Source organism: Larus michahellis, chromosome 1 (genome assembly GCF_964199755.1).
Source record: "Larus michahellis chromosome 1, bLarMic1.1, whole genome shotgun sequence".
NCBI classification, from domain to species: Eukaryota; Metazoa; Chordata; class Aves; order Charadriiformes; family Laridae; genus Larus; species Larus michahellis.
The window spans coordinates 125,184,430-125,209,160 of NC_133896.1; the positions used below are offsets into that span (position 1 = coordinate 125,184,430).

General features: G+C 40.8%; 1 protein-coding gene across 12 annotated transcripts in view; it reads right to left on the minus strand.

Moving 5' to 3' along the window:
- Window positions 1-3,591: 3,591 nt before the first annotated feature.
- Window positions 3,592-24,731, minus strand: part of PRDM15 (PR/SET domain 15) — a 39,996-nt gene continuing 18,856 nt past the window's right edge. For 3 of the 12 annotated variants that reach the window (XM_074602498.1, XM_074602448.1, XM_074602458.1), the window contains 18 exons: window positions 24,294-24,518; window positions 23,468-23,603; window positions 22,203-22,384; window positions 21,458-21,552; window positions 20,459-20,546; window positions 18,805-18,972; window positions 17,440-17,534; window positions 16,193-16,324; window positions 15,100-15,234; window positions 12,966-13,129; window positions 12,434-12,513; window positions 11,714-11,833; window positions 10,857-10,988; window positions 10,263-10,346; window positions 9,890-10,065; window positions 8,651-8,731; window positions 5,536-5,748; window positions 3,604-5,008 (listed from right to left, as the gene is read on the minus strand). In XM_074602498.1, the coding sequence (XP_074458599.1) occupies window positions 4,532-5,008; window positions 5,536-5,748; window positions 8,651-8,731; window positions 9,890-10,065; window positions 10,263-10,346; window positions 10,857-10,988; window positions 11,714-11,833; window positions 12,434-12,513; window positions 12,966-13,129; window positions 15,100-15,234; window positions 16,193-16,324; window positions 17,440-17,534; window positions 18,805-18,972; window positions 20,459-20,546; window positions 21,458-21,552; window positions 22,203-22,384; window positions 23,468-23,603; window positions 24,294-24,518 (2,783 nt within the window). In that variant the 3' untranslated portion in view covers window positions 3,604-4,531. Of the gene's footprint in view, window positions 5,009-5,535; window positions 5,749-8,650; window positions 8,732-9,889; window positions 10,066-10,262; window positions 10,347-10,856; window positions 10,989-11,713; window positions 11,834-12,433; window positions 12,514-12,965; window positions 13,130-15,099; window positions 15,235-16,192; window positions 16,325-17,439; window positions 17,535-18,804; window positions 18,973-20,458; window positions 20,547-21,457; window positions 21,553-22,202; window positions 22,385-23,467; window positions 23,604-24,293; window positions 24,519-24,731 lie in introns of all 12 variants that reach the window. The other 9 variants (XM_074602520.1, XM_074602467.1, XM_074602541.1 and 6 more) reach the window with 6 other exon arrangements.

The window sequence follows — 24,731 nt, forward strand, 5'->3', positions numbered from 1 at the left end:
CATTTTAGGGCAAGAAACATATTTTCCAAGCACAGTTACACTGTACGGTGCAGAACCTGTGGCTTTTTACAGTGTTCCAAGATTTTTAATCAAGCAAATTTAATGGCTTCTTGCCATATACAGTGCAAATACCATAGTAGCATCTCAGTACTGAAGGAAATCTCTCTAAGACGAGATGATGACAAACACAACGGAAACACTTTTTTTCCTTTCTCCTGTTGCCAACGTGACACTGTGGATGTGCTACAGGGCAAAAAAGCACCAAACCTTGGTGACTAATCTCACAGATGCAAGTCACTTGGCTGCACAGTCTGTCTCCAAAAGGACCAGCAGAGCTTTGCTGTGCCTCCTGGTGTGGATCAGCAGTATCCTCCTCCGATCTTTCCTTCTCCTTTACACCAGATGAGGCCAACACACAACCACCATGAAAGGGCATGCCAAAAATACAAAGGGTTAAAGATTTTCCAACAGGTATGCCTATATCCATAACAAATGTAAGGCCAAATGTAATTAGGAGGAGTGACATTATTATTACTTTAAATAGCACCAAGGATGTCATTATCAAACAAGAATTCACAATCACAAAGCAATACTAACAAAGCTATTTACCCTATCCATTTTCATGTAGTACCTATAGTTTTTATATGATTGTCACTTGGATATATGTTATTTTTGCCATTCCTAGCTTTCAAGATGAGAAACTGAGGCATCCCTATGTGTGCAGAACACTAATAAATCACTCTGACAAACTGACAGAAAATTCAGTTCTACAAATAAATGCAGCTGTTACCTGGCTGTTAACTTCAAACAATTTCTGGAACAATAAAAATGTACAGAAATGTAGCAGGTTACACAGGAGCCTGACTGGCAAGTTTCTGCAAAAATACTCACTTTTTATACTGACACATCTCAAAAGTTTAATTTCAGAGAGTGTAATAGCACTTGATACAGTAGGTTTTCCTGAGAGAACTCATCACAGACCGTAGCCAAGAAAGATTCAATCTATCTATCTCCTCTGTTTTCTGTTATTACCCAGTAACTATAGAATAAATATTTTAGAATGCTACCCCGTGTTTCTGTGTATCGCGGGATGTACAAAGTTCTGTGAGATAATGATTAAGCTTCTTGCTTTTGAAGCAAGTCTATGTGATTTGAAGAAAAAAATGTCTGATGCATTAATTAAGACCAGAAAAGAATAACACTGGTAGAGAAAGGGTTCTGTACCTTGATGCTCCTTTACTTCAGAGCCCATGTGCCACAGACAGCATTCAATTAAATAATAGTCTTAGCAATAAACAATGACAATACACAGAACACTACACAACATCACTCCTTTGGCTCAAAGTAATTCCAGTTTGTTACTGAACAGTTGTTACGCAAAATCTCCAACGCGCGGCTGAAAACAATAACCTTCACATCCCATAGCTGAAAAGGCTAGTAACAAATTGGCAAAGGAAATTTAGATTGCACATCCCTTACGTAGTTTTATTTCTTGTGCAGTTTTGAAACAGCACCAGTATAACTTTGGTATTCATCTGAAAAAGGCTTAGTTGGGAGGGCAGCTGGCAGTCAATAGTTCTCCAAGGTAAGCTCTGTCTGAAGAGGCGCCCATTTCCAACTTCTCCAAACAAAATAATTTGTTTGAAACAAAACTGAACTAATTTGTTTTGAAATATTTCATGCTGCAGCACACCCAAGATACAGTTGTGTTCTCACAGGGATGTTAGTAACAGTATTAGTAACAAAATCACGCTGAGAGATGATGAGGAACCATAGCAATGGTTGCAGGGAAAGTCAAGATAATTTTTAAAAGGAGCACTCTGGGAAGATTAACTTTTAGAGAACTTTCTATTGCCTGGCCTAGTCAAAGCCCTTCCAGTGTTATATTGTTCCCTCCTGAAGCAGAGTATTACTTAAGATAATTTTTACAGTAAGAACAATCGTCTGCTGGAACAACCTCCCCAGGGACACGGTAGAGTCCTTGTCACAGGAGGCTTTACATATGCAATAGGGCAGGGTGCTAGATAATCTCATCTAGGCTCCCTTTCCCAAAAAAAGCTGGATCAGATGATCTTTCGAGGTCCCTTCCAACCTGGGCTGTTCTATGATTCTATGATTTTGGGGATACTGAGAGACCGAAGAGAGACTTCATTTTCTATGTGACCACCAAAATGCAAGCATTTATTGTGTGATCATTCCTTTTTAAATCTGCTAGAATCGATCATTGCCTTTACCAATTAGGAACAAAACATGGGGGGGGGAAAAAAAAAACACTTTCAAGTATATAAACAACATATTTCATAAATAAAACCTAGCTTCCTCTTGACCAGTGGGTTTGGTGTGAAGGGGAAGCATTTGCGGACAGGACAGCTGAGGGGGAACTCTACTGGCAGTGGTGAAATTATCCAGGTGATAAAGGAACATAAAACTGTACTTCTCAGGATACTGGGAGGCTAACAAAATTACGGGATCTCATGGTATTGTGTGAAAACGATCTGAAGAAAACAGAAGGGGCTACGGACCGAAAAATTCTCTTTCCCACACCAGTAAGATATTTCCTCTTTTTGATATGCATCCTTGTCCCATCAAATATTGGTCCCTCCCATGCAGACATTTTATAGGCTTGTTGATATTTAGAGATATCCTCTGACACGCAAAATCTGTCACCAGAAACCCCTTTCCTATACATGTCCTGTTGCAACTAAGCTTTACACAGAGCCTCGCCTAGTGAGCCTCTGGACACTGCTACAGCACCAAGAAAACCATTGAAGGTTAACTTTAATATCCAGACAGTTATACTTTGGAAGAATTTGTTGTAGAGATTATAAGGCATTCTTTAGGGGTCAGGTAGTCCATGTTAATACAGACTTTCAAAGCTGAAGTCATTCCTACTCATATTTTTGTTAATACATAGAACATTTTCATAAATATGATAGGCACAGACAGGATTTTTACAACCATTAATCTATCTTCACTGTCAAACACAGCAGCTGCTTTATCCTCAGCAAAAATCTTTAGCAGAGTTCTGGGGCTCAGTCTGTTGCCCCAAAGGGCCTTGTTCTTCAGCCACAGCTGGAAGGATAGATTTGCCTTTCAGAATTCCAGGCAGCAACACTTTTTTTTTTTTTTTTTTTTTTTTTAGTTTATTCCTTTTTCATATCAGCTGCTTTTTCTCTGTGGGGAAGATACTATCTTCTGGACATGCTAAAGTAAAATTGCACATCAACGTATGGAGAATGGAATGAAAGTGTAGCGTCGGCAATGATGCATTTGACCCAACCCCACTCTATATCCCCAACAGTCATGCAAACCTTGCCCATTATACGCTAGGGCACACTGCCTCCATGTGGCAGGATATGCTTCAGACCTTCTTTTCTCTTGCGTTTCACACAATCTTGTGTGTGGCTATGAATTTTGGAAATAGTTTTGGAAACAGAAGGAAAAGAACCCATACATTTTCTTCTGTGAGAAAGCGCAATATGGAGATGAAAAAAATTAATGAATTATATTGATAACAGCGTTTTTCACACAAATACTCACCAGGAACACACAGTAAAGTACAAAGGCTATATATATATATATGCATATATATATAAAAAGAATGCTTTCTCAAATGTTTATTACACGATGAAAGAAGACTAATTGAAAAAAATTCACATCCTGAACTTGATCAAAGGGGACTGATTGCTCTTCAGACCTGTTAGCTAAAAGCAAGATTGAAAGAGCAGTTTTGAAAAATTACATAAAACTGTATCACATTCTTTTTTTCAGTTCGTAACGGGTTTGATTCAAACTTGACTAGAAGACCATAAAAGTTGCTTTAGCATTAGACCAGCTATCTGATTCAAGTAGCACTAACACTGTGTTATGGGTACAGGGTTTTTCCCATGACTAAAATGGAAATACTTTGTGAAATTGGTATATTTTTCTTCCACACCACACTCATCCCCACCCCAAATCCCCAACCTCCACCTACTTTACCAATGTTGTTAGATACAAGACCTAAAGAAGATAAAACCCAAGACAATTATTGTTTTGCCCATTTGTGTCTTTACATTTCAGTCTTTACCAGCTGACCACAACTGCATTCCACCTCACTGTGAACAAGGTCTTCGTATGTAATTTCCAGACTGGAAAGAAGTGACATGGTATGGCTGAAAGGGTTTTGTAAATCACCAGTGCCATAATATTTAGGATTTCCCTGCTTTGGTTAAAGATATATTATGATGCTCTTGTCAAATCTCAATCTTACTGCGCAAAATACACAGTGCAAGGGGGTGCTAAATTTATGGTGAGATTTTTTTCCTTTTTCTTTTTTTTTTTAAGACAGTGCAAGGTCTAGAGACAGCGTTAGAATTCTCACGATTAGGGTGTTGCAGGGTTCTACGCCAAATTTAGCTTACATTTCGTTGTATAAGCATTTTTCTATCTCTGTTTGGTATCCAGCAAACAATCCTATTAGAAATTTTCCAAACGTCTGTGTGTTTTTGTCTCTAAGTACTGTCCATTTCAAAACTTTTCAAAGTATAAATTAGTAGCTATACATCTGTTGTTGTTGCTCTGTTTGAACCTGTTGTTGTCCTGACTGCTGCTGTGTTGGCTGTGCCTGGGGCTGCAAGACATCAGTCTGAGGCACTGACCTCCACGTCAGAGGATGCTGTTCTGTTATCTGGTTCCCTAGAGGGGCAATGGAGTTCACCAAGGTGGTCAGGTTTATAAAATGAGCCACAGACTGAGGATTGGCTGCCTCTGGCTGCGGCTGGATCTGAATGTCACTTTGGCGGTTGTGCAGCATGGCGGAACCACTGACAGTGTCAAACGTGACGGTGAGAATTGAGTTGTCCAGCTGTAACTGGCGTTCAGGTGCAGTCAGATGGCCCACAGCCACTGGCTGGAGGTGTGTGAATTGGGTTCCAGCTGCCGTCGTAATGGGGGTAACAGTGATATTTGTCAGCCCGACAGAACTGGAAGGGGCTGTGACATTTGGGTCGCCAAGGGTCACCACCACCTGAGGAAAAACAGAAAGGTAACCTCAACCTTGTATCTTGCAGCTGACTACCAAATACCAAGCATCGAGAAAGGTCACCTGAGTGCCGACGGGCTCACATGTTGCTACTGCCAGCAAGAGAAGTAGCACAGAGACAGAGGGGAACACGAAAAGCTTGGAATATAACAACTTCCACGTAGAGAAATAAGAAGGTAATGCGAGGGAGGCATCCGCAAACAAGCAGCCAAATTAACTTTCACACTTTTAGTCACAGCTTCAGCCAGTTAGTGGTATTGGGCAAACAAGGAGATGGTAACACCAAAGGAAACAAAAAAAACAAAACCAAAATATGAGGAGCTTACTGGTCCAACTCCTTGTTTTTTTACAGTCTTTATTCATCTTTGTGATGAATTTTTACAATTTATCACAATTTATCAAATTAGCCTTAAATGGTCTGATCGCTCTTTTGTGTTTGCTATTAGGAAAAAAAAGAATTGTTATCCCTCTAAGCAATGCCTGCTACCCGTCACCCTGCTGCTGGAGCTCACCTGCTGGATGCTCTGTACAGCTGAATTAGTCTCATCTCCAACATTCCCTGTGAATTCACCTTCCTTCTCTGTGTATTCACTGAAGGCAGGGTCCTCAGGCACTTGTGCTTCCTCTTCCTCACCTGACTTTTGTTTTCGTTTCTGGCCACGTTTAAGAGCTTTCATATGCTGTTTCCCTTCTGGTAATTCTCCCTGTTCCAAGGCTAATTCCGGCTGGAGCAACACATTTCCAAACAAAACATCAAGTCATTTTGCTTAGTGAAGTTCCAAGTAAGAGACTGTCACCTGAAGTTGGTTTACTGTCGATTCTCAAGTGAAGAAACAAACTTTAGCAAAAACCTGATTTCAGGAAATGAGACCTCACCCTGTAACTACCTCTGTTTTACCAACACCCATAGAATAATAGAATGTTCGGGTTGGAAGGGACCTTAAAGATGATCTAGTTCCAACCCCCCTGCCATGGGCAGGGACACCTCCCACTAGACCAGGCTGCTCAAAGCCCCATCCAGCCTGGCCTTGAACACTGCCAGGGATGGGGCATCCACAGCTTCTCTGGGCAACCTGTTCCAGTGCCTCACCACCCTCACAGTAAAGAATTTCTTCCTAATGCCTAATATAAATCTCCCCTCTTTCAGTTTAAAACTGTTACCCCTCATCCTATCGCTACACTCCCTGATAGAGAGTCCCTCCCCATCTCTCCTGTAGGCTCCCTTCAGGTACTGGAAGGCTGCTATAAGGTCTGCCCGGAGCCTTCTCTTCTCCAGGCTGAACAACCCCAACTCTCTCAGCCTGCCCTCATAGCAGAGGTGCTCCAGCGCTCTGATCATCTTCATGGCCCTCCTCTGGACCTGCTCCAACAGGTCTATGTCCTTATGTTGGGGGCTCCAGAGCTGGATGCAGTATTCCAGGTGGGGTCTCATGAGAGCAGAGCAGAGGGGCAGAATCACCTCCCTCGACCTGCCGGCCACACTGCTTTTGATGCAGCCCAGGATGCGGTTGGCTTTCTGGGCTGCCAGTGCACATTGCTGGCTTATGTTGAGCTTCTCATCCACCAACACCCCCAAGTCCTTCTCCTCAGGGCTGCTCTCAAGCCATTGTCCACCCTGCCTGTATTTGTGCTTGGGATTGTCGATTGTCCTGATCCACATGCAGGACCTTGCACTTAACCTTGTTGAACTTCATGAGGTTTGCATTGGCTCACCTCTCAAGCCTGTCAAGGTCCTTCTGTATGGCATCCCTTCCCTCCAGCATGTTGACTGCACCACACAGCTTGGTGTCATCGGCAAACTTGCTGAGGGTGCAGTCAATCCCACTGTCCATGTCACCAACAAAGATGTTAAACAGCACCGGTCCCCGTACCGACCCCTGAGGAACTCCACTTGTCACTGGTCACCACTTGGACATCGAGCCATTGACCACAACTCTCTGAGTACGACCATCCAGCCAATTCCTTATCCACCGAGTGGTCCATCCATCAAATCCATGTCTCTCCAATTTAGAGACAAGGATGTCACGTAGGACAGTGTCAAATACTTTGCACAGGTCCAGGTAGATGACATGGGTTGCTCTTTCATCAACACCGTAACCCCAATGTAGAAGGTGACCAAATTTGTCAGGCACGATTTGCCCTCAGTGAAGCCATGGTGTCTGTGAACAATCACCTCCATATTTTCCAGGTGCCTTAGCATAATTTCCAGGAGGACCTCCATGATCTTGCCAGGCACAGAGGTGAGACTGACCAGCCTGTAGTACCCTGGGTCTTCCTTTTCCCCCCCTTTTAAAAATGCGGGATATGTTTCCCCTTTTCCCGTCAGTGGGAACCTCATCAGACTGCCACGACTTCTCAAATATGAGGGATAGTGGCTTATCAACTTCATCCGCTAGTTCCCTCAGGACCTGCAGATGAATCTCATTAGGTCCCATGGACTTGTGCACCTTCAGATTCCTCAGATGGTCTCGAACCTGGTCTTCTCCTACAGTGGGCAGTTCCTCATTGTCCCAGTCCCTGCCTTTGCCTTCTGCGACTTGAGTGGTGTGGCTAGAGCACTTACTGGTTAAGACTGAGGCAAAAACAGTTGTTGAGGACCTCAGCCTTCTCCATATCCTGGGTGAACGGATCTCCTATTTCCTTCTGGAGAGGGCCCGCATTTTTTCTAGTCTTCTTTTTACCACTGATGTACCTGTAGAAGATTTTCTTGTTTCCTTTGACGTCCCTGGCAAGGTTTAATTCTATCAGGGCTTTAGCTTTCCTAACCTGATCCCTGATTGCTTGGACAATTTGTCTGCATTCCTCCCAGGCTACCTGTCCTGGTTTCCATGCTCTGTAGGCTTCCCTTTTTCTGTTTGAGATTGTCCACGACCTCCTTGTTCATCCATACAGGCCTCCTGTCGTTTTTGCCCGACTTCTTCTTTGTTGCATCACTCCTGAGCCTGGAGAAGGTGATCCTTGAATATTAGCCAGCTTTCTCGGGCCCTTCTTCCCTCCAGGGCTTTATCTCATGGTACTCTGCCAACCAGATCCCTGAAGAGCCCAAAGTCTGCATCCCTGAAGTCCAGGGTAGTGAGCTTACTGTGCACCCTCCTTGCTGCCCTAGGGATGCTGAACTCCACCATTTCATGGTCACTGCAGCCAAGGCTGCCCTTGAGCGTCACATTCCCCACTAGCCCCTCCTTGTTGGTGAGAACAAGGTCCAGCGTAGTACCACTCCTTGTTGGCTCCTCTATCACTTGGAGAAGGAAATTATCATTGATGCATTCCAGGAACCTCCTGGATTGCTTATGCCCTGCTATAGGGGTGGTTGAAGACCCCCATGGGGACCAGGGCTTGTGAATGTGAGGCTGCTCCTGTCTGTCTATAGAGGGCCTCATCCACTTGGTCTTCCTGGTCAGGTGACCTGTAGCAGACCCCCACTGTAACGTCACCTGTCCCTGCCCTCCCTTTAATCCTGACCCATAAGCTCCTGACCCATGTTATGTAACAACACAGATCAACAGCTTCCATCTGCTTATACACATTAAGCTGGGGCTGACTCTCTAAAAAAACTGATGTCTCCACCTCACCCTCCAGTACGCTTGGAATCTAGTTGCCACCAGAATTCTGCAATGGCAGATTTACCTGAACAATCCCAATTGAGGAGGCATCAATGGTAGTCGTCTCTGGCAGCTGCTCTAAATCATCAATCCTCACTGAAAGAATCTGTGGACAAAGAGGTATCAGCCAATGAACTGCAGCAGCGCATACCACAGTCAAACAACAGAGCATTGCCCTAATAAATCCTGTCACAAAGCAAAAATGATGTCATCTAACATTTTACATGTATCATTTAATACAAGGGATTTAACCATGGTTTTTAAAAATAACGTCATGGCGTATCATCTTTTCTTTCTTGCTGAAAACCAGCAAAGTTTAAAGACAACAATAGAAGAATATGTTTATTTTCATATTCTAGACAGAACACAGGCCATTGGCAAGTGATGAATTCTATACAAAAGAAACAGTGTGTTTGAAATTGTTTTTTATTATTTTAGCATTTCTATTTATAAACCTGTCAACTGTGTCCTACTCCATAATTTTCAGCTACATCTATACATCTCAGCTGATCAAAGAACAGAGACAAACTGCCCTCTGGATTGCAAATATGTAGCTACATTTTTAATCCAAAAATCAATAAACCAAGCTTTTTCTTGATTTCCTTCCCAGTCATAATGATAAAAAAATAGAGATAGTTCAAGGCAAAGCAATACTCATGATAAATTGGTAGTAAAAAAAAAAAGCCTCAAAGGGAACAGACAACCCTTAGTCAACCTAAACAAGAAATGCTGAGGAGAAACACAATAGCTATTCAGAAATGTACAACACAGAAAAAGCCCCACTGGGGTCAGACAAAACATCCCTCTAATCCAGATACTCTGCAGTCAGCATTCATCCTTAATGCTAAGAATAATTTTGTATCATCACAGATGCTGCCATCACCTCTATTCACCACTTCTTTCAGACCACTTCTGAATACAGAGAACACAATGGGGGAAAAGAATCAATTATACTCCCTAATGGATGAAGACAAAACATGAAAAAATACACATTTAACCTGAGGCAGAAAAAGAAAAGGGATTTACATTAATCAGAACAACTTCATTTTCAGGGAGACTAACAAATATGTTTACTACTGAAACATAATATAACAAAAGGGCTGATTCAGTTAACTGTATGCTTAACAGACGCTACCTAAAATTTGCACCAAAAGAACAGAAAAAAAGAAAAAGTAATTCCTTTCAAGTCACTGAAGTCTATACATTTTTAAAAAAAAACCAAACAAACCAACCTCCCCACAATCTACCTGCCAAGCTAACTCACCTCTGGATGTTTACGCCTCATATGTCGACTCATGGATGCTCTGGTAGAAACCTTTGTCCCACAGAGCTGACAGCTCTGGGCTTCTACCTTATCATGAGTGAGCTGGATATGCTTCTGTAGCATGTAATCAGTGACATATTTCTTATCACAGACTGAACAAGTCCACTGTTTTCCTACTGGTGGCAGATGGAAGGAAATGCTGTTAGCAAGAGCGCCCAAAGACGAGTATCATGTTGTCAGCATCTCAACAAGAGGAACAATTTTATGGTGGTAACTTGATGCGTAACATTAGTGCCAAGACTGGCAAGTCTAAAGCAAGCCTAGGAAGAAAATTAAGCTATTGTCTTTGAACACAATTTTTTAGAGGATTTACCTGTATGAATCAACTTATGAGTCTCCATTGTATTTCTCTCACTAAACGTCTTGCCACAGAGTTCACACATGAAATCTTTGATTCCTGCATGAAAAGCAGATTTAGCACCTGAGTGAAAATAGTCTAAGGTATCTGGGACAATTCTGAGTCTCATATTACTAAATAAATATGTATATCTCTCTCTCACAGCACAACAAGAAGCAGCCCAGATTCACTAACTATATTTATCTACGTGATGCCACTATATCTGGCAGAAAATGAACCCAAGAGGAACTGATGTCGGAGGTAAAATTTTCTTTAAGGAAATGAGATCCTGAAGACTAAATTAAAACAAAACCAACAATCTAGACCCACCCCTAGACCAAACCCATCTCTCTTAAAAAAGCAAAACATGAAAACAACCAAACTATGTATCTTAATTGTATAACAGGTGGTATTGGCTGATGAGAGGACAAAATCCCACTCTTCAAAAAGCAGAATATGAGTATTTTTTAATTAGTGTTCCTCATACTCTCTGAATATTCTAGATACAAGTTCTCTCAGGTAGCATTTAACTGATTCAGGGCAACTTTTGTACATCTTTAGAGACCTCACCCGTGTGTCTTTTGTAATGCTTCAGCATGTTGACTTTCTGTGCAAATTTTCGGTGACACTCTTTGCATTCATATTCTTTAATGCCTTTGTGAAGCTTCATGTGGTGACGAAGTGCATGTTTTGTCTTCATTCCTGTGAGACAAAAAGTGCAGCATGACAATTAGTCCATTGCTCCCACGTTCAGAGAAGAAATCAGGACGGTCATGTTGTTAGCCAAGAGCTCTAAGATTATATCTGCTGCGTGTCCACAATTGCATATTGTCAATAGTTGAGGTAGCAGCGCACACTGTCATTATTATTTTAATTCCAGGCAAAAGCTCTGGAAAACATCTGAGTAACCACTGAGGAAGAAACAAAACAGCAGGGACAAGCACAGACAAAACGTCATTAGAGATGTCAGACTTACTGCCTTCCACTGAAATACCAGTTTAGATTTTTTCAAGTTATAATGCAAACAATTCACAAACTCAAAGCAATTTTGATTCTTATAGCTCTTAGAGAAATTACTCTATTTCTTAAGTTTAAAGACAGCCTAGAATGAAAAAATTAACTTGTATTCACTTTAGTTCCGCAAATGCATTGTAACTCAGTCAGGCAAGCACTCCTCAATCTGACAAAAGCAAACTTTATTAAAATCAGTTTTGTCTTATGGGCTATGAAACAAGATTGTATAAAATTAGGGGTAGTTTATGTAACCACAAGGCTCCTGATTATTACAGTTTCTACCTCTCAAAAAATACTGGACTTATAGCACTCCGAGGACTTTCCCAACATTCTAAGAACGGAAGTAGCTTTAATTCAGATATTCACCTGCTATTCAGTATCACAATTAATGGAAAACAAGGCATTAGACATACCTTTGCCACATTCTGCACACAAGTATTCTCGGATATTATCATGGACTCGCATATGTTCTTTTAACATGTCTTTTCTAGCAAATGATTTGCCACATTGCTCACAAGCATGACTTTTTACACCTTAAAAATAAATTTAAAAGACAACATAAACAAAAAAAAATGTTAATGAAAAATGTGCATCTCCTAAAAACTGACTAAACTGGTGAATTAGAGGGCAACAGTCCACCTGTGTTGTCAACCACATCTTTCATGCATATTGTAGCCCAAACTACATTAGAAGACTTTGGAGAGACAGAAAAGCTGGCTTTTTGTGTGAGATCTGAAAAAAAAGATAAAGCCTGAGGTGGGAAAATACTGAATAGCATGAAATAATAATGAGCTGTTAAAAATGATTTTGCAATAGCCGTTTCAGCCTGTGTAATGGTGAGAAGGTGGCATGGATAAGAATTTGGGGAAGAACAGAATACAGAATTAGAATTTTTAGCAGGTGAAGCCTGCACCATATAAACTAGGAACCTGGATTGTGTGCCTAGACCAAGTATCTTCATTAATACTATCTGCTTTAGAAAACTCATCTACCCTAAAAGCATAAATGTAACACTTATTGTAACTTACAGTCAAAACCCCTAACTTATTTCCACCTGAAAAAAATAAGGCAGGCACTGGCAACAGAAACTTCTTTTTAATATTTGTAATAATAAAGAACCACAACATCTTTACCTGTATGTATAAGCTTATGTCTTTCCAGATTTCCTATACTGTTAAAAATTCTTCCACAGATTTCACATGGATGGATGTATCTGAAACCAAAGAGACGAAAACCTGTCATTCTTTTCTTAAGACAGAGAGGGTTTTCAGGCATCTCTGTCAGTAACTATTTCATTTGGTAATACTAATTACTATTAAAAGTTCCTTGAAACATAAACGCATTTTTAAAATGAGCCTTAAGAAACCTCTAAGTTCACTGCAAGCTTGGAGCAGTCTGGCATTCCTCAAATCATAGTTTTTAGAAAATATTTACCAAAATCACAGATTTATACTTTACAAAGGCCAAACTGGGAGGCTGTTGACTAATCATCTGTGTGAAGTGAATAATTTGTGATATGTATTTCAAGCTTTTCATAAACATTTTAACAAACATTGTACAGTTTCAGATATTTTAGTACAGCCCAATTCTCTAAAGCATCAGGTGGCAGAGCCACTGTAACTTCAAAAAAATAGCCCCTCTTATCAGTCCAACACGTCATCTTACTTCTGCACATTAGGATCAGGCAGGTTCTCCCGATGAATGACCATGTGTGCGTGGTAAGTTGCCTTCAAGGCAAAACGTCGATTACAAATGCTACAGCCATAGCCCTTCTCCTTGTGCACGTCCATTATGTGCTTCAAGTACTCCTTCCCTCTGCCGAAAGTCAACTGTGGAATGAACCAATAGTGAATGGAAGGGGAAAAAAGTCCTCAGGAACAGCAACAATCTAGTAACACATTATCAGGATTTAGAGTCAGAGCTAGCAGACATAAATATCCTGTGTATCACTAGATGAAAAATCTGTGAAAGCTGGATTTAGGCCTGAACCTTTTTGGCCATTACAAGCACGTTACTACAGGACATCAGTTAACTCATTTGGAAAATTAGCTTGAGATGGTACTTCTGCTTCTTACACTGCACAATTAGAGGACCTCCGATTATTTGTGCACCAAGGAACAGCCATGAAGAGAACCATGTCTAACCTCCACTAGCTGTCAAAGCAGGGACACCACAGATAGAAAAAATGTCTTTTGGGCTCCAGGGGCATGGTAAGCTCTAGTCTGCATAGTAAGCTTTGGCACTAGCTCCAGAAGAGTTGGTATTTCTAGGCATTGCAGGGCAGCGATTCTAGGTCAGCTCCTGGAAGTGCTACTACTACAATAGACAAGTGCAAGACTACTTAGCTCCCTGGGCTAAGTAATCCTGCATAAGCAGATATGCTCCAACTTATCAGGGCAAAGTGTCATAATGACGTGATCTTTTGCTCCCATTTTTGAACTAGTCAGGGTATTTCTGACAGCATTGCACAGCTTGGTGAAGGTATACTTTGGGATGAGAAAAAAAAATAGAGAGAGATTCTTAAGAGCTCAGAAGAAATATTTCATTAAGATTCATTCATATGTTGTTCTCCCTTAGGAATGTGTGAACAGGTGTTACCAGCCAAAAAAAGTCTCCCCATCTCATCACAGGTAACACTAATTTTCCACAGCTGTTGCCTTACACAACTGTTTATTTCACAAAGACCTGCAAAAGCGCTAAAAAAACCCAGCTTCCGAAAAGAGCTTTCTAATTTGAATGGCACAATTGCCTTCATTTGGAAGCATACAATTTCATATAGTTTACGTACCACTTCAGTGTCAGGCATTAAAATTACCACACTGAAAGCAAGCACATGATTAACTGCTGTGATACCACATCTTCTTGTGCTTACTGACATAAGCTTAAAATCAGTTCGCACTTAAAACCAGTTCACAGATACGAACAGAAAACTGAAGTATTATTACCTCCATGTCTTTAAAATTAAGGTAAGATAAGCACTTTGACCACATTAAGTGTAGACTGTGAAATAAGCTCTGATTTCCATGGGCCAAGTCAGTGGCTTAGCTACCAAAATTCCCTTGTCCCTATGTCAGCTTGGCTGGTTTTGCTGTTCTCACTGATTGCTTTTGCATCCCACCTGCCCCAGAACAGTGTGCTTGACCAGTAAGGGCACAGAATACAATCGGGCCTTAAGGACCCCATTCTTCCCCATTACTTCTTTACAAAATGGCAAAAACCATGCAAGTAAGAGGTTTAAAAAGTCTTCCTTTCTCAGCTGACAACTGCGTAAAGTATGTTCCAGCAGTACTTCTAACGCCATCCTGTTAGTAATAGAGTAGGCCAAGAATAAGCAGTCACACTGAACATAAGCAACAGTCTTAATCCTCCACTCTGGATATCCACTAGAGGACCATCTGATCTCATCAAAACTAATCAATTTGTGGACTGTATCATTCAGAAACGCTGTAATGATTCTAATTTGCACATAATTAATAGGTAGTGTAAGATTTGCATCTTCCTTTATTGTTTCTTCCTCCAGTTTTGCTTGTTTGCCTCCTTGCACACAGGTAAGCGTATGGATGTGTATTTCTCTTTTTTAAGTGTTTAGCATTCACCTTACAGAACACCACCTGAAGTCTTACAGAATAGCATCACTTCATAGATCAGAGGTAACAAGCACTGCAGAAGAGAGCAGACCTGTGGACTGGCCTTCTCTTTGTAAACCCATAATGTTATTTCAAATTCTGAATGATTCATAGACATCTCCACTCCCTCCCTCCATGCCAAAACAAGTTAATTTGGAAGTATTTAAAGCTACCTGGCACCTTTTGCAGCTATACTTGTGAGGCTCAGAATCTGCACTTTCATCAGAGTTGTCATCATTTTCCTCTGACGAGATTCCAATTTTACCAATGAACTCTTCTCTTTGGTGATCATCCATTAGTGCTATGTCCTGGGTAGGGGGGAAAGAATATTCTGTTTTAATAGATCAAACTTCTACTTCAAAAGGTAACACCTAGTCAGCTTTTGTTGCATGCAGACTGCCTTGCATTAACAATTGCTGTAACATTAGTTATTTAAAAAACCCTCCTGCTTCATTCAATTCAGGTAAAAAAAGGTCCTCTCCATGACCAAACAAGGAACACCCAATTTTTGTGTACAAAAGGAACTTTAATGTAAAGAGAGACTCAACCGGCACAGTATCACATCCATAAAAGCATCTTTATGAGCACCACTGAGTGATACAATTCCCATTCAATTCAATTCCTTACAATTCAGTGTTAACCTAGTTATGTCAAAACAACCCGGATCTGATTAAGCATTACTAATAGGTTTTGGGTTTTTTTGTGATTTGGAACATTCTGATAAAACCAGGTAAGGAACTCAATACACAGGCAGTTATGCTGGCATATAAAAGAGAACCACAATCACTAGCATGGGAAAGGGCAGGAACAATTAGTTCTCTTGATTGTTTTTTTTTTCCCCACAAAGAGAGGGGATGACAGTAACCCCTCAGCCCAACCAAACTACAACTGGAACAATATATCTGTCTGCAGCCTTCCTGTTAAGTTATTCTCCCTGCTATAAACTAGGTGACCTCTGTGATTCACCCAGGGTCAGAGAGGTGTTTTTTCCATAGTGTTCAGAATAGTGTTCTGCAGCGGTAGCTGAAATAACTTCGAATGTGATAGTCCATATACGCCGTAGCAATCCAGATGCAGAAACAGCCATCAGTAAATCAGAGCACAACTCATGCTAGGCTGCTGTAGAAACATCACTGCACAGGGTACATAACCACTGCTTGTGTTGCCAGTACGAACATGTGGCCATAACAGTCTCAATATATTCATTGATATATTGATATGTCTGCTAAGTAACATGCCTTTTCTAATAAATTAGTAACACAATACCTTAAAATGGACATGAATATGATCTCTCAACACATCCACCCTGAAAAATTTACGTCCACAGATTTCACAAGTGTATTTCTTGTCTCCATGTGTTAAAAGGTGTTTGTTCATATTGCTCCTACATGAAAATACCTAAAAGAAAAGAAGAAAGTAAGGGTTTTTGTATCATGTCCAGCAGGACTACAGTTCTTTGCAAGTTATCCAATGGACAGCGCAGAACATATTTACTGTCCTGTTTTATTAATTCTGTCAGAAACACGTAGGATCTCCTGTTACCCAACCAGCAGGTGATCTCAGAAACTGCTGGCACAGCAGAATACAGGTGTACAGTTCCAAGGAACTGACTGAAATTGGCTGCTCATCAGAGGTAGACTTTCAAAAAAGCTGCATCAGAATTACATAGTGTGGATTTAGAAATATTTAGACAGTGTCTTTTGAATCATGAATGTCTATAAAAAGACACATCCACAAAATCTACCTTCATCGATATATAACATACCCAAAGGATCAAAAACAAAGGTCTACACGCCAACTTAAGAGTAGCTTGAGTACATCTTGCACCATGAATCATTAAACATTTATAAAATCACTAGTTGAACCCACAGTCTTTGTACCTGTGATAACGATCGCTTAAGATCATGAGCGTTAAGTACCCAAATGCAAAAGTGTCATGACTATACCATGAATTCACTTTGATTTCTAATAGAAAATTATTCCCAATGCACACAGTCAACTCCACCTGTTTACATTCTGGCAGAAAAAAAATCACACTAAATAACATAAGCCATGAGATTCCACTGACAGACATAGTGGCCATCTTACACTCTACATTGCACTACATGTCCTGAAAAAAAGCCTAGTCTGAGCTTCAGTTTTGTTCTTATCTGTGTCCTAACAGCTCCCACCATCCCTGGCCACAGTGGGCTTGGATATATAATGGAGTTAAGGCTGTTTAAAGAGTAATGTCTTGGCTGGGCGACAGGGCTCACTGGTAACTGACCATGTGCCTGTCCGGGTAGCGAGGTAAACTGACTTGGCACATACCCGAGTGCACGTCATTTACCTCAACCTTTTAGCAGGCTGTATGCCTATTCAGGTTGGCTGCTACTGTGGTTTAATACACAGGTGGTGACTTATGCCATGGTAACTCATTTGGAGGTGCTGGGTTGAGACGCACTGTACCCCTGCAGCATCCTTGGGGCTACAATGCAGAGTTTCACATGGCACACACTGGCAAAGATGCCTACCTTCCCACACACGGGGCATCCCGAAGGCTCCTTCTTGTAGCGAACCATGTTTTCCGTGCTGTGCTCAAAGTCTTCTCTTTTCACACGCCTCACCCCTTAACAGAACAGTTCCCATCAAAAAAACAAAACAAAAAAATAAACCATGGTTTTCCACTCCAATCTGCATGCCCTTTCAGGTGAATACTGTAAAGAAGAGTGAAACACTGGGAAGAGCCTCAATGCAGAATTTAATTGCTAACAAAAGGAAAATTTCTAAATTAAAATGGGGTCTTAGGAATATAAAAGCAAACTGCCAAAGTGATGTATTTTGGCTTATTGGTTATTACACCAATTTTGAAGTGTCTGAAAACAGACATTGATTGTCAACACCAGGAATCAGGCAGATCTAGTAGACCTTGGCATTTCTATCAGGTATCTGGCCCAGAAATTCCCCCTTGAAGTATCTAAGGAGAGGGAACCATCCAGCATCACCTTCACTGCTCAATAAGGATTTCAGACCCCTTTCTCACTACTTTCAGGAGGGAAGAGGACTGCTGCTGTTCTGTGACAGCTAAACATGAGATGTCTTGCCATTGCCATTCAGCCCCTCATCCTCTAGCTGTCCTCCAGTTCATGACACAAAGGTCTGAAATACAAGAGCAGCCAATGATGGTTGGCTTTGCCCAAAGCACCAAATTAGATAACCTGTCTGCTTTTTTAAAATCACCTTTGGTCTTACCACCTAGATCACTAGAGACATTTTAATACATACTTTGGCAGTCTACCATCACCCAAGTTTTTCCAGAGTCTTTGAGTACCTATAACATCCTTAAATGTTTGACATTTTGAACAGTAAACTCTTATAAAATAATCTTCATGTATTCTCATGGTTTTGAAACATAACTTCACACAGCATTCCATTTATACTATATTCATACAGCAGTCACTTTCAGCCATACATTGCAAGTTAATTCTCTGCCTTCAAATTTTCAAGTTACCACACTTTTTTTTTTTTAAAAAGAAAGACTAGAATTCAAAGAAAGGAAAAAAAATAAATTAAAATCAGCTAGTCTAAACTACCACATAATAAGCCAAGCAACTTTCACATGACTGTTAGTAGCACTGGATCCAATCGCATGAGGCTGAAAAAAAACACTGCAGGTGCTCCTAGAAAGTTTTTCATAGAATTAGACAACTCCCCTCCAGAGGAGTTTATATTTTTAATAAATGTCACATTTTGCTGAAGCCTGCTACTCTAGATCAGGTAACTGACTAAAAAATGACAGCTACCATCCAGAAGAATCTAATGCATAATCATTTCCTTAACCTTCCCACCCCTATTAGTGTTTCAAGCGTAATAATTAGGTTCATCTGCAGTATACTTACCTTCCAAATGTCGTCTTTGATGGTCTAGCATGACGTCCTTCCGGTAGAACATCTTATTGCAGATTTCACACGCAAACTTCTTATCCCCGTGCTTTTTCTTGTGTTTTGAAAGATTACTGTTTGTAGAGAAAAATCTGAAACACATCTCACACTGGAATGTCTTGTCATCTGTAAGCAAGAGAAACCATGCAGCTCTTTACAGATGAAAGTAGGTATTGTGTATTTGTGAGACAGGTATTTCTTTGGTTAGGCCTGAGTTTTAACATATAATCCATCATTATATGGACTGAGGAGGGAAATGCAAAAGCATGTATTTTTCTTTTACTTTAAAATTTGTCTTCCCATTAAAAAGATAATAAACATCAAGCTACCCATTGACTTTATTTTTGCTACCTATAAGTTTAAATATCACTGGAAGGCACCGGAGGACATTTCTTTAAAGGCTGTGAATATATATGATGCTAACTTGAACACTGACTCTTGCATCATAACTGCCTCACAAGGGGTATTTCCATTGTGGTCTAGCATACATTAAAATTACGTTTGGAGTGGATTCCGTCACAGCTGATTCAAGTTTTTAATGTTGGTAAAATCACTGCACATACAGCAACACAACATCACACAAACAGCTGTGTCTATGCGCCACTGGTTCCTAATGCCAGCCAGTACTAAATATTCCAGAAGAAAGTGGAAAATCTCCAGACCATTACATGATAATAGGCCTATGGGGAAGTTGTTGTGTATTCAGTAGTTGAGACTTTTTTTAGAACATGAAAGCACAGTCCTGTAGATGGAATCTCCCAATGCTACAGCAATTAAAAAGAAGTAACAGTTTGATGCATTAAAGAGTAGAGCAAAAATCGCTGCTTGTTTTTGTAACAGTCAACTCAGAAAATGAGCTACTGTCTTTGAATAAACAGAATACTGAGGTTACATGGCATTATTTTGCATTCTTCATAAGGCTGAGTTTTTATACAAGCTGTACCCTCAGAAAGGAAATGAGAAAACCTACTTTGAATGGTGCTGTAAGGGACAATTACCCAGGTGATTCTGGACTGACAGTTATCATGGGTCCATAAAAGTAATCACGATGTCATTTCCTAAGCGTAAGATCTCTCAGCATAAATAATATGAGTAACCACAAGGGATGGCTATGGGAGAAAAGGACAGGTTCTGGTGATACCAAGAAAAATAAACCCCAAATGCCTAGAGAGACTACTGCAAGTCTAAAGAGAGAAAGCATGAGAAAGCAGAAGAAAATTGTAATCCCAGAAAACTCGCCCCCTTTCCAGTTCCTCTATTCAGAGAAATGAGGTGAAACTTAGTTTCAGAAAAGACAGTTAAAGAGAGACAGTGACAGGGTATCTGTGAATATACAAATGAAATACCAGTGAGAACATTAGACAGGTGAGCAGGAGATACTGAAAAAAAACCCAATACATAAGCAGATGTGTGGCTCTGCAGACTACTGGCTGTATATTTCTTATGACAGCAATGATGGTAGGGAGGAAGAAGAGGGGCAGGTTGCTTGTTGTGATGAAAAAAATCTAAATGCTTATTCCCCCGTCGTAATTACTATGTTGAGATGGATTTGCAGATATCCCCACAAAACGGAGCAGAGACTACAGAAAGCGGAACGGTTAGCCATTCTCACCTGTCCTGCAGTTATGGAATTCCAACGCACTCTCTATCCGAAAGGCCTTTTCACACGTGGTGCACTTGTATCTGTACTCACTGTCAACCTGAGGATTGCAAACGGTTAAGTGTTTAAACAGGGAAAAAGCCAAGTCACGTCCGACAGGGAAATTCTAAATGTCAACTACTTTTGCTGTTTCTGTCTTTTCCAATTTTTCTTCCTTCAACAGGACATTTAAATACACATTGATGCAATACTCTGATGCTATATCATCTTGACATGTTTCTACATCTAAGCTCTATACAAAAAAAAAAAAAAAGAAAAAAGTAGACCATGCACCTGTGAGCATGTAACAGTCTTCCTGATAACCCCTGGTTATACACAGAGACAGAATTTTTGAGAAGCAAGATGTAATCTGACTCATCCTTCAGCTCCAGAACAGATGCCAACAATTTCAGAGCTGAGGACCTTGATGCCAAGCAGCAATGGAAATATTCCCTGATAAGGCCCCACTACAAGCATGTTTAAAATTCATATAGCAGCAGCACTGAAAGGCCCTCACCAACAGGCATGGTGCTGCTACAGTAAGCACATGTGTGCACAGCCCTTAATGACACAGCCTTTACCTAGAGAGTTCACACATTAAATGATGCTATAGGTGGGGATGTATGAAATAGGACAAGCAAACAAGACTGGAACAATCCTATTTAGTACCATAAACTGAAGTCAGATCTCATTTCTGGATCATGCAGGTTCAGCTAATTCCAGCTTGTCTTGCTGTAACTGATGCCTGAAAACAACTTCCTATAAGAAATTCAGACACAAAAAAGGACTTGTATGCTCAAAAGCGTGTCCACACATTCCAAATTCATCAGCTGTTCTAACAGAAGATGTTACCTCTCCCTATCAGTCTTGTCTCGCTTATTGACACAGATCCGCTCAAATATAATTGACCCAAGCTCTGCAGGTACATTTTCACCTAACCTCAGAGAGAGCCCACTAGTCATTTCCACTCACTTCGTTCCTGCTGTGCTTGTATGAAACATGCTGCTTCAAGCTCTCTTTACGGCTGAACAGCTTTGCGCATTCCTCACATTTAAATAGTTTGTCACCTGAGGGGATTAATCAAGATAAAATAAAAAAAAAAAGTAAGTAGTCAGTGACTGATAATAACCAACTCCAGGTAAGACAGGGGGAAACCAAAGCACAAACAACTGCAAACAAACAGGCTAGCGATGAGAAACTTTAGTCATTCAGGACATCCAAATAGTGGATTTTAACCTTTTCCAACAATTTTGACAACAATTTTGTTTGTCCCACCCTTTTTCAGTGATTATTTTTCAATGGAATCCTTAGAATTAGGTCACAGACCCCTGAAACTGCAGATTGCAAGCTAAAAAGCACTCAGTTGACATTACACAGCAATGTTACCCTTGTGCCTGTGAAGGTGGGGGGCGACAGACATATGTCTATATTTAAAGGGAAGAACAGTTTTGGAAAAAACATCACATCCTTGCCACCATTTAAAATATGTACCTAAATTCAAATTTTAAGTACTCCAACTTTCAACTATTATCTTCTCACGATTTGGTCTGCAAAACTAAAAGAATTCTCTAGAGAGAGTTTAAAAAAAAAGAAAAAAAAGAAAAAAAGAGTTCTACTAAAATTATGTATCCCGATATCTAAGAATAGCCTAGTTCTTCTTTTACTCAAAGGTGGAACCACCAAAATCAATATGCAAGTGAGGCAAAATCAAACCCACCATGAGAACGGATGTGCCTGCTGAGGTTGCTGCTGTTCTGGAAGATCTTACTGCAGATACTGCATTGATAGACTCGCTTGTGCTCCCCAAGTTGTTTTATCAGCTTCCGCCGTATACCATGTCTACTGGAGAGAATTAAACTTCTTTTGAGGGACATGGTGTTTTGGTGATGAGCAAACCTACTGGATTAGAGAAAGAAAGGCAGGGACTGAAAGGTATCCCACAGGTTGCAAGAAAGAGTCCCACCAGCTGGAAAAAGCTAGAGGAGTGTTATGCTCAGCTTCTGGCAGGAGAGGGGGGCCTGGAGCTTCCTCATTGCCAAGGCGCCCTCCTGGCCACTCCCTGGAAGCAGCAGATGTCAGAGTGCAGCTCACTCCAAATTATCTTCACCCAGCACAAAGGAGGAAAAAAGCAGCAGCCGCCAGCCTCAGAGATTCTCTCTGCAGGCCCCTCAGAGGAACATAAAGGATCTGTTCTGCTTATCCTCTGAAAACATTAGCACCATTTCAGCTTAGAAAGCTTGGCAGTTCGCATGCAAAAGGCGTATATGATAAGAGGGCAGCAGGGCACCAAGAAGCAGTACTTGTTCTATTTCCCAGCACAACCACCCGTTGGAATGTATTTTTGATGGCTCTGTGTCTGCTAAGGACTTCATTATATAGCTTCACTGCCTAATTTTGAAAAATCAAGTGCTTTATTATACAAAAAAGAAATTCAAAAAGCCAATTTGACCGACATACAAGAATCTAAATTAATCAAATGATATTTAAGAGTCTCCCCAAGGTTCTGTTAGAGTGAAATTTTCCCCTCCCACTGTTCTACATCTGAAGTATCACAAGTAGAAATCAACACGAAGTCACTCATGAGTTAAGATGACAAGCAAGAGTGAATAATAATGGCTAGCATAATTTTTTTAGCAAAGATCTCTTTGCCTGTTTTATCACCAACATTCAACGGGAGTAGTATTTCACCTTGCAGCTGCAGGAGGCTTTTGGAATCACACTGAATGCAAGCAGTACCATGATGGAAAATGAAAGTCTCATGGTTTATATCTACCACCAATATCTCACCATCTGTGCACCATCCTCCAGTGCACGAGCCATCTTTGTGGCACTCACAGTCTGCTCTGGTAGCAGCAGCAGTGTCACACAATTTTACGCTACTAAAAAAAGACCATCTGTGGGCCCAGAAGTTGAGCAGAGCTGTTACATGCTACATAATCTTAATTAAGTCTAAGAGGAAATTCTGCATCCCAGCGCACTTACTTTGTCACTGAACTGATGCTATTTGTGGTGCTAGGCATCCTTCCTAAAACAAATTCCATAATTCTCTCTTCTGTAGCTGAAGGCAGGGCTACCTCGTCTGGTGGGACCTCAGTTACAACTTCAGCTACATGTTCCTCTGCAAACATGTCAGAAAAATACAGTGTTAATGTAGATAGCTAAAAATGAAACTTCAAAATGCAGGAATTTGGTTTTGTAATGAGATGTGGCACTGAACATATTATTTGTCCATGACAAATAATGGATTGCTAATGAGTAGGTAGCACTTGCAAGACAGAAAGTGGCTACTGAATGACAAGTACGATGTAGCCAACATCTCTTACGGAGACGTAATTTCTCATCTTTCCAACTTATTACTAAAGGGGTCAGTTCATTATGCATCGTGAAATTTCCCACTAAAACTTGCCTTAAAGGAAGGTAAGGCCCTGAAAAAAGCCCCTTTCAAGAATAAACCCTAAGGTGAAGAGAGGAAAGTATCTCCGCTTCAGAGGGAGGATGCTTTCTCTCCTGTTCCTTCTTGCAGAAAGCTAGGCGAGTCTCTCATAACCACTGTCCTGTGTTTCTCTGGGCCTCTCTATTACTAAAACCGCCACAGGAGAATGCAGGTAATCTAAGTGTAAGTGCTGCAATATTTAGTATAGACAAGGAGATCAGAGATAATTAACAAAGTTTGTAACTCATCTGCTTTAGCGATCTAACTAAGAACCTCCATCTTGTCTCTGTGCTACTTTTTAGGCCTTTCCGAGAAGGCATCAATACAGACATATAAGAGGATATGTGCTTAGCATTTTCTTAAGTTTTGTTTTACCTGCAGAATCTTTATCTTCGATAACGACTAGAGGTATTTCTGCTTTTGCTGTTTTGGGCTTTCTTCCCCGCCTGGCCTTCCTCCTTGACTCTGTACTGGCACTGGCTGCATCACAAATCACTGGCTGATCCACAGGGGGAGGCTCTGCTGCTTTCTCTGCAACAGCTTCATCCTGGCTGGTTTGGGGGACACTTTTAGCTTGTTCCAGGTGACTCAGCAAGTGCTCTGTGTGGATGAGAAAGAACAAGGGAGTAAGGAGGAAAGAAACTGTCATGAAGTACTCAAAGGGATAGATCCACCTGAAGCCTATCTATCAGGTCAACCCTACTTAGCAGAGAATCACTTCAAATAATTTCAAAAGCAGTCACAATACCTTACTAAATAAAAGCACACAGTCTATTAAATACTGAAACGATTACTCACAGGGACTGAATTTTT